Below are 15,821 nucleotides of genomic sequence, written 5' to 3'. Positions count from 1 at the left end.
TGCCTGTTTGATAATTTGCTCGCAGAGTATGTAGGTAAAGTGCGTCCGCGCAAGGAGGCAATTGCCCCGACTCCACTGTTCCTTTTTTGGCCCGCCAAAGCTGATATCGAAGAACGTTGACTAAAGTGACATTGGTAGTTGCATTGTACAGTCGACAAGTGAAATCTTGCAAAATATTAAACAATTCACTTTCCAAATGAAATTGGTCCCCAATGAAGCAAATGCCACTTGATACTTAAGATTTTGGCGAAGTATCCCTTACCCTGAAAAAGCGCTTACTGTGTCACATCCGGTGAATGCATGAAGTCCAAGCATTGCTTTGCACAAGTCTGGTCCAAATTTGGAAGCTATTTTAGTTACGTTAACCAAACGAGTTCTTGTTTTGGTTCCACATTTTAGTTTTATTTCAGCAGGTATTTCGAAAGAAAAGGCTAAACCCAAAACCAAGACGTCGGTATCTTCTGTCACAATGATGATACACTTGAATCCATACTAAGCAGCGTTACTGGCATGCAGGATCATTCTCGTATCAGCCTCTTCATGAGAACATTTGAGTTCATTAACTTCGGCGCTAGACTCTCCAGATATTGAAAGACATTTTTAGTTGTATGCCACATACAAACTATTTTCACCTATTATATTTAGTTTCGTGCACCAATCTTCTGCTAAGAACGTCACCAAGTTTTCTTTACTAGAAGAACTTTGCAGGAGACGTCTCCAGTTTTTAATTTTGTGCCCAGCAACGATTCTAGAAAAAGTAATTCCGGAATCAGATCCTCTTTTAATTCTTTCGGCATTTTTAATGGAAACTTCCTTATAGACGTCAAACACAATGTCGATTCTTCTGCTCCCTAAGCCAATTTGAAGTACAAGCGTTAGGAGATGATGAGATAACTCGCGAAATGTATAATTGTCCCCTTTCAACTTTTGTATTTGAGCCATTCCGTCGATAATAGTGCATGTAACTGATGGACGAAATAAACTATCCTGAGGTTTTCTTCATGGTTCCGTCATTATTTGCCAGGGACCATGGTAATGGTCCGAATGGATGTTCAAACACAGTCTCCATGTTGAGCTTTCTGGTGGAAGCTATTAATATCATACGACCAAATAAATGATGTTCTGCCTTCAGTATTGTATCTTTGTTGACACTTTTTGTCTTATTTTTCGTTTGTACTGAACTGAATGTTTTAAGATTCAGTTTTGTGAGACGATCATAAAAAAGCTCCTTGGCTTAGCCTTGAATCAATGAACGTTTTATATGCGGCTTCACCCTTTTCTTCTGCCCGTAGAAGATCGTTGGCTACGTCCTCTGTTGCTGTTACACTTGTTGAAATGCTTATCAGTTCACCATCGTTCTCATCAAAAGGATTTATCCAGTTTTCTTCAAGTAGATCAACAACCGACTGTACCTTTTCTTCGTCTTTTCTCATACGAATCTGACTAAAATCTTGGTGAGTGTTTGTTCCTTGATTTCGATCGACAAGGTTTCGAAGTTGTTTCAGTGAGGTATTTCGGTATTCAGCAGTCAAATAGTATTTGGAAACAGTAGCTGGTTTCAGGCTAAAACCGTTCGTCCCACCTGCCGTTTGAGTGTCCCTATTCACTGTCTCTTCGAGTGTTTGATCGACTGGTATTCGCGCAAAAGCGTTGGTTGTACTCCTCTGAACCGAAAAGCCTCCCGCTAAAAGGTGCTGATAACTATCTGGGTGAGTCAGCGGTAGTCTGCTCATCTGCGAGTGGTAGACCGATAAGTATCTAGCGTAATTCTGTTTGTCGTAAGCAAAGCACCATGGTATTAGTGATCTTATGGCTTGTAGGTGGAGTATCCAGTTTCCTTCTCTTGACGCCCGAATCAACGCTAAAATGTTTTCAGCCATAATGATGTATGACATCCAGAAAGAAGCTAGAGGGCTCGACTCATTTCGTAAATAATTTTGATGATGATCTACTAACGCTGTTATTTCTTCGAAAGCGCTACTATTCATCACGTCAATTGTAAATTGGTAATTTGGATTTAAGGATAAGTCTTTCATGTTTATGAACAACTCCTTTAATGTTAGTATTTTTTCTGGATGATGTTGGCCAATCCACTTTTCAAATGCTTTCCAGTACAGACGAGAAAGGCCTTCATATACAGTTTTAAGTAGTCTCACTCCTCGATTGTAATGGCGACCATCCAGGACCGCATCAATAGAACTCCCTGCAATAATGCCAGATTCGAAGGCTATATCGCGAAGACCAGCTTCTCTGAATCTCTTTCCAACAACAGACAGGGCATTACATATTGTATGAAATGCTCCCATTCGCAAAATTATTGGTTTATAATAATCAGGATCATTCCAAACTATTTCCGCCGCTTTGGCATATAACGCTTGATCAAATACTTAAACGATTTCAGAGAGGCAAAGAGTCTTCATGATCTTCATTGCCTGACGGAGTACTTCATGTACTGTAGACATATGCGTGGCTGGTGCATTTATTGTTGGTAGATATCCGATTGTATCAGGCTTTACTATTTCATTTTCGTTCTTGTTGGTCAAGATGTTGAATCCAGTCGACGAACTCACAAGTTGGGTATCGTCATTCATCAAACGCGTTAAAATCCATGTTAAATTTTTGAGTTTGGCCAACCTAATTTCATTGGTATCAGGTGTGGTGTAATAGCAGGTGGACTTTTCCTGATTCCAGATACATATTGTGCTAGTGTAATCGTAGTTAGTGGAATGGATCTTTGCTTGCCCTTTTCTGTCATTTGGTACTGCGGTGGATTAAAGGCACTTAGAACTTGAGGTTGGATAATAATACCGTTCACTCTGTGTGATGTTCCTGAGCCGCTCAAAGTTTCTTCTAATCGATCAATATTATCGAAGGCTAAAACAGTTGGAACTTGACTGTAAGTATTTTGTGGAAGTGGCAAATTTTCTTCAGAATTGTTAAACTTTTGCAAGCATAGAGCAGTGTCAATTTCTTTAAGTTTACTGTAGGATATTCCATGACCCAAACGGTTTATAAATTTGATCGCTTCTACGTTTCCGGTGAGTGTTTTTATTTCCCATGGAAGCAACACATGTTTTGAAGCTAGAACTTGACCTCCTGGTGCGCCGTATATCAAATCTTGACTGATCGACCAGACCAGCCTCTGAACCCGTGCCGAATCAGCATACCGAGGCATTTCACCACTAATTATTACATTCAAGAGTTTTTTTAAAGTATCCGGTATGGAGATGAAATTTTCGTCGAGCTGCTCCGGGTTTGGTGGCCACGTCTGATTAACTTTTGATTTATTTATTTCTCTTCGTACCAGAGAACCTGTTTTTGTAACCATTTTCCCTAAGTCTGACGTGTCGCTTGTATATAGGTTCAACTGATCTTGTACTTTGACTAGTTCTTTGGCTAAATATTCGCGGGTAACATTGTCAGGCATTACTAGAAGTCTTCCTCCTTCGTAGGGAAGAAATAGAAGACTTGTACCAAATTCTGTCTCCAATTTCCGTCGCATGTGCTTGAATCTTTCGAAGTTTACATTAACCTCCCATTGTTGTTTTATGAAACACCTCTAATTTAGCTGAGAGGTACGTCATTTTCACCACTTTCCGGTTAGCAAATATATCATCTCTTATAAAATCATAAAAACATTTGTATGCTTCGTTTTCGTTTATCGAGTATTTTACAGCCTGTTCGTGTTCATCGTTTTGTACACACACTTTATCTGGTCTTTGCCTCGTGTAGTTAATATAACATGTTTTGTGGTAGTGCGCCTCTGCCGCAACTATATCCCGTGATGTTAAAGCTGCAATTTTTTTATGAAACAATGATTCTTCTTCGGACACGTTACTGCCTAGCATTCGTGTCGCAACATCTCTTATATTTCTATCAGCTCTTAAGTCGACGCATTGTATCAGATTTTCCTTACTTCGATGTTTCCCATATTTAGTTTCTTTGTCACAGAATATGCATTTTGCTGGATAAACAAGGCATTGGCGATTATCTAAGTCTCTTTGCGATCGTCGGACAGATGAATCACTCGTTGAAGGTTGCGCTTCCCCCGCAGTTTCGCAGATTGAAGATTCTCGAAGCTTTTCCAAAGTTTTCTTGTGGGTAAACTGACTACGACAGTTGCGCTCATACCAAATGTCTGGTAAAACATCGCTACCTTCATGTTCAATAATCGGTTGGTATTTATGAAGTTTTGCAGCTTCCAGAAGTGCCAGCCATGATTTTTCATCCCTCAGTGTAGTAAGTTCGTTCTTCGGAAGTTTGCGGTTGCAAATAATGCATAACGCTGTGGCTTAACTGGAGCATGTAGATTTTTCCATAATATTAATAAAGTATGAACACCTTTCATATTATATCATAAACCTAGCTAATCTGAATCCGCGAATCTTCAAAAAACAACAGTCACTGTAACCGCTTTAGCTGAAACCAAAACTAAAACTTTCATTGAGCACGCAGCCCTCTGACGAATTTCCCGCGGCCCTATCTCCCTTGCCCATAAAAAATAGAATCGCCCAGAACTTTATGGATACACACTTTTTCTGAGAGTTAAGCTACTTCTCATTTTCGAAGCGTCATAACTCGGCCCCTTATGTTTCCATTTCTACGAACAACGGCTTAAATAAAAGGCAAGAGTTAAGTCTTTACATGGAAAATATACAAATGTTTAGGATATGGCTATTTTTTCTGAAATATTGGGAATTTATGATTTAGAATCGGTTGATTTTGACTAAAATCAACCGCAGCAACTAAACGGTTCAGTGAAGCATATTTTTGTGCTGAGATGAAATATCAAGCGCATTTTGAGCTTTAATTTGATGTATAGAACGAGCGCCTACGATGATTAAAACAAGAGATACAAGCCGTTTTGTGTTCTCACGTGGCCGCCATCTTTGAATGGCCGCCATTTTTAAATGCTACGGATTTGAGACGTCCATCAAGTGTTATCAGCCGTCCCTAAGCCTCATTTATCAGCCTTTAAAGTTTCGTCTGGTACCACCTATTGGTACCGATCACCCCCTTTTTTTGCACCTATCTCATGGACTAAATCCGAACATGACGTTTTCAGAAGTTGGATTTGTTTGCTTCGAACCAATAACGCGAAATGATCTAAGTTGGTCAAAATACAGTAATTGCTTATGACAGTAAGACTCAGCAATAAATAATGCATAATGAAAAGTATACCCGAATATAATTTTAACCCCTTAAAAAGTTGAGTTTTACTATCTAGACTTTAGTGAAGGAATTACGTCCGTCGTTTAATAAAGGAATTACGTTTATCGTTCAGTGAAGGAATTTCGTCTACCTTAAATGTAATTTACTCGACAGAGGTCCAAACTTAAATGGTGCTAATTGCGGCTAATTGACCAACATGATTCATGATCTCTATGCTTCTATGGTCAGTGTATCGAAATAATTTCTCGATAACGGAACTTAGGAACGTAATGAGGCGAGTCGAAGGTTTTTGAAGACGATCGACCCTTTTTTTGTCGTAACAGACAGGAATAATTTTTAATAACGGAAAGGTACAATTTGGTTTTCTACATTTTCGCTGCATAGTACAATTCGTTAGGAAGTGGAAATTTAGACCCGCTCGATATTTGCTAGAACCTTGATAATGCATTTTATCCACAAACTCTAAAATATTAAGCAGCGCGACTCGTCGGGCAACGAAATATTCCCTCATCAACCCTTTCTTCCGGGGCTTGGCTAAAATAATTTCCATTTTTCGTGCGTGCTTTTCTTTCTTTTCTTATTTTAGAACATTACGCAAAAATGAGTGCAAATTATTTTGAACAAGGCAACTATCCATTCCGTTTAAACTAAAAGGAGTAGGTAATTTGGTAATATAAGATGAAATTTTTTAGACAGGAAACAATCCATAGACGAGTCGCTAGGTAAAGTTAAATAAAATTCAGATAACGAAATAGTCCAATTTCCCTCGACGTTTCCTCTTTTTAATGATGTATTCTATCTTGAACGTGTGATGTACCGAACACTTAATGAGTTGGGGACCATAAAAGAACCCTTTTATATCATTTCTTTCCAGGTCTAGTAATATTTATAAAACGCAAACAGTATAAAATACTTCCGTGGAGTAGTTGGCTTCGAATCCTTTAGCGAAGGCAGGTTTGAATTTATTAACTCGAACGATATATTAAATTTTCAATTTCGCGGGAATTATTTTCTTTTCTTTCTTAGGTTAAGCGTTAATTTAATAAATATTTTTATAAACTTCATTCGGCGTCATTTTAAGGCTGGAATGGTAGACCGAATTATAGCTGTTTATAATACTCTCTATTTGAACTATGTAACGAAAAGTGTTATAATGCGTGAAATATTTATCCATTCTAGTCTTGATCGTTCGATTAAACCTTTCGACAAACGGCACGTGGTGAACATCGGAAGTCATTAAAACAAATTTAATTTTTCAATTTTTAAGAAATTTCTTAACTTTGAAATTAACAAATTTATATGTAGATATTTATATTTTTCCTGGCTGAACTTTGACTAGTTTTATTTTCGTGTTTTGAAGATATATCGCGTTTTGAAAAAGGCGTATTTTAAAACCTACTTCATTTTATTTAATTTTGTATACTATATTTTTTCAACAGTATAATGTTTATTCTCTAATTCTCCATTCGTCGAGACAATTCTGACTTCAATCGAAAAATAAGTAAGAAAACGGATTTTTAGTCCCGTCAGCGAAATTTTCCGGTAAAAATTTCCAAGTACGAGGATTCATTTGCTTATACAGAAAACTAACTTGCATTTTCTCGCGAACAAGTAAAAAGTAATAATACTCACTCTAGCGATGACAATTTTCATGGACATACTGGAGTCATATTCGTTCTTCTTGGTCTTTTGAAAAATGAAATTCATAACAAAATTTAGACACCAGAAATTTACCTTTCGAAATAGAGGCGTTTTATCGCAATCATACCCTTTTATTACGAGAGTTAGATTTGAGGACGAACATTAAGCATTACAACAGTATTTTCCATGCTATTATGAAATACGCTAATGGCTCCATGAGGATGCAATATGGATCGATAGAATTGAGTTCAAGTATACATTATACATAATCTGGAGTTTGATGAAATAGTGGCTCTTCATTTAAGGCTTTAAAAATATCCCACTACAAACGTTTTATCAGGTTTTTATAGCTTGGAAGAAATAAACCGAAACACAAAACTTTTATTCTACGCACATATATAGTAAGTGCTTTTACGAACATGATACATTAAGATTGCACCACAAAAACTATACATTAGCAAATGAATACACGAATATTAGGATTTGGCTTGTGAAACAAATCAAATTCACGATAAAAAACGTAATGATTATATTGCAACGTAGTGTTTTTGTAACTATAGAAACGTAACCACACCAAAATCTTTCACGTGAAGGAAACATTTTGTAAATAAAAGAATACAACAAAGCAACTCCTATATCCACGATCGAAAATCTTAGAATCTCGATTAGGTACAACATAAATTACACAACCTCAAATTGGGTTTTAAAGAAAATTATGAGAAAGTTCTTACATAGGTTTCAGGAAATTAGTAAAGTTTGCCCTGAAACAGTGAAAGATAAGTGTTGAAACTTAATTGAATAAAGCGCAGATATTAATATTTGGAGTTTGATAGACATGATATTAAACTATCTATTATCTGAAAAAAGGCTTCTTTTTTTGACCAAAATTTTAAATCTTGTAATATTCGTTGGTCATTTAAAGCGTGGAAGTAACATTGGCCATATAATTAAATCCCAATTATTTAAATAAGGACTAATATGTATTCTGATATCAATGGGAGAACGAAACGGATCCTCTTTCATCGATTAGGTCTAATAAAATAATACCAAAACCTCGCAGCTAGAGAACCTATTAATGTTTGATTTCCAAATAAGAAATTATAGCTCACTAAGCACAAGTTTTCGTAATTTCAAATATTTAAATCTAACCAAACCTATTCTTACTAGAAATTATATAGTACTATTCCCGTATACCCCATTTTCCTGGAAGAACAGCAATTGATAGCAATATAAAGTGCAAATCATGCTTGAAAATATTCTGTACCAATGGAGTTTTGGTAAAAAAAGGTGTGCCATTTTAAATAAAATGTTTATAATCATGTTTTTAAAACCGAAAATTCCAGTATTTGTTACTTTTGGCAATAGTTTGACACCACATTCAACATTTGAGAGTTTAGCATTAACAAAGATAATAACGACTCCAATATTTGAATTGCATTATATTCGCTCCTAAGTTAGCCTTTCTACTCCATCAATGTTTCACAATCATCATTTGTGAGCGATAAAGTAAACAGCTGATACATTTTAGATTGAATTCATACTTGGTTTTTTTAGTTTATGATAATTTTTTATAAATTATGCTTATTTATTTGAATTTAGTGTTTCAAAGTTGTGACCATCGCCAGTTATTTCAGAGTATGGGTGTGCTTCTCTGTGTTGGTTTGAGTTTGATTAATTTAATTTTATATTGAACAGGCCCGAAGCCACGGGGCGCACCAGGGGGCTATGCCCCCTAAAAAATATCCTGCCCCCTCAAATAATATTTAACTTTGCCCCTAAATGCCCCCTTATTAATTTCAATTTGACCCTGTGAGGAATATTTCTATTTTGGTATAAACAAATATTAAAACTATTTTGAATTTATATGAAAATATTTTTAACTTTGTGGTCTTCACCCTACTGATAAACTAAGATTTTTTAGCTCGAGTTCTTCTTGAGAAATATCCTAGATATGGTTTTTCTTCATCCTTTATTTGTATCTCTGATACACTAGAATTTTTTGCTTTAAGTGTAAATCGTTAAGATATATCTCTGGTTTTGTCTTTCAAAATATATTATTGTCAGGGTAACATTTGCAGCCTCAACAGTCACTTGCAAGGTTAGCTTTCCCGCCTTTCTCGCGTATTTCTTTTCAACGACGAGCTATGTAACATCGTGGTCACATGAATGAAAGAGCAACTTAACTTTGCTAGCCTTCAAATAGATCTGACTAGAAAACTAGATTTAGAATTGTTAGAGAGTATATACTGCCGTATACGCCAGTAAATATACGGCAGTTCGTGTGGCTGAGGGTGGGTTCATTACCCCCTCTTTTCATTCTTCTCTTGGCGGTGGTAGTCTGCAGGCAGGGGAGGGGCGCATTGCTAGGGGGGTGAAATTGATAACGTCACGTATCACGTGATGGTGTTGACGGGAATTTTGAATTTATTTTTAGTGTATCGGTATGACGTCACGTGACTTGTCGATGGTGACTACATTCAGTGTCACTTAACTCTAGTGGTATTGTAGGATACTTTGTACATTTAGTGGACGATTTCTTGGTAATTCTATAGGTTCAGTAGACGGGAAACGCACTCAAAAAATATTTGTGACTTGATATAAAAATGCCTACATTCCTTAAAAAAGTAAACTTTTTTCAATGATGCCTCGCATCACGGAAGGACAAAGAGTCGAAATTATTACTCTAAAGAGACAAGGATGGACATGGGATGCAATCGCTAATCGTGTTGGATGTTCAAGTAGAGGTGCTCGTTACACGTATTCACGATATGAAAGATTCCAAATTGTTCAAGTAAGGTTTTGCTTAATATTTGCCTTTGGTTTGATTATATAAGGTTAGAGATGTAGAAAGTATAAGGTGGTTCCCCTACGTGTAGGATTTAGAGACGAGGGCACTCATCAGGGACGCCAAGAACAACGAATTTCTTGCAATCAGACCTTTAAGAGATAGGTGGCAAAACAACACTGGTGTCACGTTACGCCAACAACCGTTTTGGGCCAAATTAAAGAAGGCGGGAGTAAAGAGACGAATGTCGGCGAATAAGCCTTTTCTCATGCCAGCCCTTAAGCGCGCTCGTCGGGAATTTTGCGAAGAAATGCGAACTTGGCCACGGGAAAACTTGGAAAGGTTCATTCTCTTTTCCGATGAAAAAGTAAATATGAATTGGGTAATTTCTTATGCTAATTTCAATTAATTTTAATCTTGACATTTTATAGTCCTTTCAAAGTTCGCCATCGTCGCCGGTGGTGTGGGTCACCAGGACCACAAATCAAAGATACGACCCGAACGTCGTCAATCATACGAAAAGGAGCGGGCTTTTTAGCGTCAACGTTTGGGGATGTATTGGCGATGGCAGGGTCGACATTTTGCACCCAATTCAGGGACGTCTAAACGGCCAGTCCTATATTCAGATTTTGCGGGACTCCATGCTTACCTCTGTGGCCGCTATTTATGACGTGGAAGACCAAAACCGGTAAGTTTATTAACATTAATTCTATGGAATTTACTGACTTATCACATAAATATTTCAGCATGTGGTTCCAACAGGACAACTGCCCCGCGCACAATGCCCGAATTGTGGCCAATTTCTTGAACCACGAAGGAATAATTGTGTTGGAATGGCCATCGCACTCGCCGGACTTAAATCCCATTGAAACCATGTGGGCACATATGGCAAACAACATGGAAAAGAGAATTCCGGACACTCGAGAAGATCTTCTCAACATGGTTCTTGCGGCTTACAACGCTTTGCCAGCTGATTTCATCCGGAAATTATGTGTGTCCTTTAGGAAAAGGCTACGAATGTGTTTGCGCGTGAGGGGCGATTCGCTGCCGTATTAATTAAATATTGATAAGTTTTTTTTTGGTTTACAAATAGATTTTTGCAAGCGGTTTATTTTTATTGCCAACTCAAATTTCGAACAAAGTATTGAAGATAAGCCCAGCTGTACTATTCTTTCTAATATCTGCATATCTACGACGGATGTTACGACGGCCATAAACAAATTAAAACCAAAAACCACGAAGGGCTATGACGGAATTCCGAACTTTATTATAAAAGGCTGTAACGAGGTCTTAAGCCCTTACACATTGCGCTCATTTTTAATTTATCGATAAACAAAGGCGTGTTTCCAGATGTTTGGAAGGTGGCACTAGTTTCACCTATATCTAAAAAAGGTTATAAAGGCGATCCGAGTAATTACCGTCCGGTATCAATATTATGCGCATTGGCAATGGTTTTTGACTTTATTATACAGGGTTATCTTTATAAATGGTTTGCACCAAACCTTCCTGAAACTCAACACGGGTTCGTGATTGGACACTCCGTAGATACTAACCATATAGCATTTCTGAACTACGTCGAGCCAGTCATCAATAATCACGGACAGGTCGACGTCGCCTACTTAGACCTATCGAAAGCATTCGACTGAGTGTCGCACCAGCTTTTACTATAGAAATTAGCATCATATGGACTATCTGGTTCAGTACATGAGTGGACCAAAAGTTATTTAAAAGATAGAAGCAATATAATAAAATACAACAATTATCTTTCAGACGTCTCTTTCAAAGTTCCGTGTAGGGTACCTCAGGGTTCCTCATTAGGACCCCTTCTATTTAATATTTACATTGCCGACTTATCGAGCTATGTAACGAGCTCCAATATTTATCAGTTCGCGGACGATCAAAAGTGCGGTAAATCTATAAATCTCATTACGGACTGTCAAGCCCTCCAAAACGATCTATTACAAATTCAGAACTGGTGTGAACTAAATAATATCCCGATAAATGACACCGAAACTAAAATTGTTTCCTACACTCGAAAGCGAGATCCCTTAATGTTTGAGTACAAATTAAGCGGTAAAATACTAGACCGCGAAACGCGTATTCGCGACCTTGGCGTCATCTTGTATTCGCGCGCTTCTCACTGAGACCCGAAAACACACGACTACGTAATTTCAGTTAATCCAATGTATTTATTATAACATTAATCCGGTTAATTTATATATACAGTCCGTTAGTAAATAAATAATTAATATACATTCCGTTAATAACAGTAAACAAGTAATAAAGTCAATTAGTTTACAAAATAACATTAACTGGATCTAACGCCGGTCCTAATCCAACTCCCTGATTCCCGGTCTACGTTTGAATATATTCCCTCGGGCCTCTGGGAACAGCCAATCCGGGAGTCGAGCAGACGACAGATCCAAGGTTCAGCTTTCCTGGGACCTCTAGCGGGAAACTCTGATATTGGTTTATCTCGCTCCATCTGGTGGAGAACCCTGGTAACGGGCTCCGCGTTACATCCTCCCCCTCTGCAAGAAAGAAGCAGCGGCCCCGGGAGAAAAGAGAAGCAGCAGTGCAAGGCCGCTGGGAGTATCTGAAAAAGAAATAGTGGGAAGAGAAGCCCACCCAGAACCCGGGAATCAAACTCAAACACGGGTGGACCACAGATAAGGAGTTAAAGGGAAAACATATTTATTAAGTCCCGCCAGGGGGACATGCCCACTTTGGGAAAGGGTACAAGAATCATATTATGCTATAGCTAGCAAAAAAAACAATAAATCATAAGTTTTTTTTTGTTTGACAAGAATCCAACTAATGGCCCAGGCTTATGGGGAAATGAAATAATAGTTACAGATGGTATGAAAACATAAAGTACAAAAAAGTCCGTAACTGTGGCTTGGAACTACCCAGTCCTGTATATGGGTGGTCCCACCGCTTATGGGGACAAAACCAAAGAATAATCCAAAAAGTAAGGTTAACCTATTAAACCTATTCTGGGTGGCGAAACAACTTTTGGGTAGTGGCCCAAATGATGGAAGCCACTGCGGCAACCGGTAAATTCTTAGCAGCCGCAATGCGTTGTAAGACGACAAAGGATGGTACGGCTGTCGTCAAGTCTTTAGTGGCGGCAAACATTGGAGCTCCTGATTGGGCCAGTAGGCGCTCTATCGGTATGTCCCGTAAAAATCGAACCATATAATGGGGCTCCATGGCCAGGGATAGGGCTAGGAACAACCGGGGGAATCGAGACAAGAATTTCGTGGCTGCTTCTTGTCCACCCGAGAAATTCAACAGGATAATAGCATGTCCCTCAGGAAGCTCCTCGGTAAATACCCGGAAACATGTCTTATAGGCCTCCAAGGTCTGACGGCCGTCGCGGCATTGTACCAATACCGGGTACCCATAGTTTTTTGCCAGCTGGAGTTGGCGTCGAAAGGCTAGGATTTGAGACTCAGGGGGACATAGATCAATATTTCGGGAGAAGTCCAATCCGATAGCGCCGACCGCGCGGACCTTGGAAAAAGCCAGAGCCATGAGAAGATTCTGTTCGATTCTCTTATCGTGAAGGAATGCTTTGGCATAAAGGGGGGGGACTCCTACGCATATACTCTAAATTCAGTTCGTCGGGTATGGCCCCGAAGTGGGAAATACATCCCTTGAAACTGGCTGGAAAACGTTCTGGTAAATTTTTGACGTGAAGGGAGAAACCCGCAATGTCAGTACCAGTACGTGACACGTAGCAGGGGAGGGAGCAGAAAACTTCAACGTAACGCGGGGGTGGGGAAGGGTCCCGTGACACCGTGGCGGAGATGCGGTTATCGTTATGCACCATAAGGGTTTTGATGTTGCTTGATGTTGAAGGTTCTGAGCCGACGGTCGTCTGTCTTGCCAGAGGATTATCCATGATAGCGATAGCCATCGGATCCTCGGGAGGTGCGAGCGATGATGGTAAGTTGCTCATGCCCCGCGTTAGTGGGTGGTTTACTTCCCTGATGGGTCGTCCGTCTATACGTGCTCCGTCCTCGTCCTCGCTAGACGATAGGTCGAGGAATCGGAATTGCTCCAAAAACGTTGGGGTGGTATCTGCCATAGTCTGAAAGGTAAAGGATAAATGTAACCGACAATAGCCTCGTCACTTCATGCTCGCAAGGTCCATGCCAACATTCGAGAAAAACAAGCCCCAAAAATGATTAAATCGTGATCCGACTGGTTATGCTTCACCATAGAGCATGGCGTGCGATCTCAAACGGGGGATACGCAAACGGTTGGGTCTTCATGCTAAAATTGCGCATGCCGAATAGGCGGGCTTGATCGCGATGGGTCCCGAGAAAAGCCGCAATTTGTTTGTACGACCGCAATTTTTCTTTTATCGGTTCTGGTGTGTAATAATATACATCCCCAATTCGACCTCCGGTATCCTTTCTCAAAACTATTTCCCTTTTCCATCCATATCAAAAGGGAGCCATCAATATATCGTCCTCATCGTCCTGGCCTATCTCCGGTTCCGAGAATGTTCTCGCATCCTCCCCTTCCAACTCCAGATCTGGAGTGTTCCCATTCGGATGTCCTTCCCCGGAAGGACCTGCCACCGCTAAGTCTACCCCTTGCTTTTACTGTTCCTCAACTCGACCCCGGCGTCGGAGATTATATTCCCGCCGTGGTATTGGGGTGGGAACCGAGTCGTTTTCTACTAGAATGGTAAGATTCGGAACGGGTATATCCCGTTCTACATCCATCGAGGTCGACGACCCCTCGACAACCTCTTCTACCTGGGTTTGACGAGGCCGGAAGTCAAATACTCTAACGGGCACCGTATCCCAGATATTGTCCTGACCGTCCCGGGAATCTGCCTCAATAAATGATCTTTCGTCCGGTGTTGCAACCGCAACCAACTCATGCCCTGGCTCCTCTCCTGGGTCTACATCGTTCTTCAGCTCCTGTATTACCGGCGGGATTTCAAACTCCGTGATTTCCTGGGTTTCGAGGACCACCGAGTTCAACAGTAGTTTCAACTGATTGATATGCCAAGTACCGGCCAAAGCACCTGACTCCAAATCCATGATAACATAGGAGACTGGTGATATCTTTTCGACTACCCTATAGGGGCCCTCCCAAGCTGGAGCTAACTTAGCCGAGAACCTAGCTGCAGCGTTTGATAAGCTATGTCCTTCTTTTCACACTAATTGCCCCACTTCTAGCTCCCCATCGGAATAGTTCCGGTCATAGAAGCGTTTTTGTTTGGCACTGGCTTGCTCATTCATTTCCTGAGCAAAGTCATTGGATAACTGCCATTCTCGGAGCGGCCCATCCTCATATCCCCTAATTTCTCCTTCGATATCCTCGGGTATCCCGGCAAAGGTACGCTCATTCCAGAGTAACGTAGGCTCATAACCATGATGTAAATAAAAGGGGGATGAACCAGTGGAAGTATGTATGACACTGTTAATGGCCAACTGAATAAGGGGCAAGCTTTCGTCCCACTTCGTATGGGCATTCCCGGTATAAATACTCATGAGTTCGCCTATGACCCTATTTGCCCTTTCTGTCATATTAGCCTGAGGGTGGTATGGAGATGTGAATTTCAATTGAATTTTTAACATTCGGCATAAGCGCTTCCATAATACAGATATGAACGGGGCCCATTATCCGATAATAAGGCTGTCATCGTCCCATGACGTGAAACATACTGTAGTAAAATTTTACACAGTATAGGAGCGGTAACGCTTCGTGCCGGAAATATTTCTATGTACTTGGTAAAATAGTCTATCATTACCACTAAGAACCTATTCTGGGATTTCGTTACTGGTAGGGGACCCATAATATCAATCCCTACCAAATCTCCGGGATGGATTTTATGAGAGGGAATCATTAAACCTGGTTTCCTAGTATTCCTACTCTTATATCTCTGACAAGTTTCACATCCCCGGACATAATCTTGAACCAGGGAATACAACTTCGGATGGTAGTATTTAGCTTGCACCCGTTTATACGTAGCGGTGCGACCTCTATGACCTGATAGCGGATGGTCATGATAGGCTTGACATATCCGTGGGAATAGCGCGGTTGGAATAACTACCTTTTCCGGTTGAAAGCCCTGGACTATCCGGTAAAACATATATTTTAGTACATACGATTTTGACGCCTTTCCATTTTCTAAATCCTGTCTAATAGACTGCCAGTACAAATCATTTGCTTAAGCTAACTTAATATCGGCCTTAGT

At 39.8% G+C, this 15,821-nt stretch overlaps 1 protein-coding gene across 1 annotated transcript; it reads right to left on the bottom strand.

The window, feature by feature from the left end:
* Window positions 1–14,775: 14,775 nt before the first annotated feature.
* LOC149639900 (uncharacterized) lies at window positions 14,776–15,150 on the bottom strand. Its single transcript, XM_089850839.1, has one exon. The coding sequence runs from the start codon at window positions 15,148–15,150 to the stop codon at window positions 14,776–14,778; it is 375 nt and encodes a 124-aa protein (XP_089706965.1).
* Window positions 15,151–15,821: the final 671 nt, after the last annotated feature.

Source organism: Phalangium opilio, unplaced genomic scaffold, assembly GCF_054372755.1.
Source record: "Phalangium opilio isolate 3A_F unplaced genomic scaffold, DU_Popi_V2 ptg000094l_1, whole genome shotgun sequence".
NCBI classification, from domain to species: Eukaryota; Metazoa; Arthropoda; class Arachnida; order Opiliones; family Phalangiidae; genus Phalangium; species Phalangium opilio.
Note: the sequence above shows the minus strand (reverse complement) of the source record. Positions and strands in the feature narration are given on the sequence as shown.

Bases quoted from the DNA above. Each gene is read 5' to 3' on its own strand.
- LOC149639900 (XM_089850839.1), bottom strand. From the start codon at position 15,150: ATGACAGAAAGGGCAAATAGGGTCATAGGCGAACTCATGAGTATTTAT.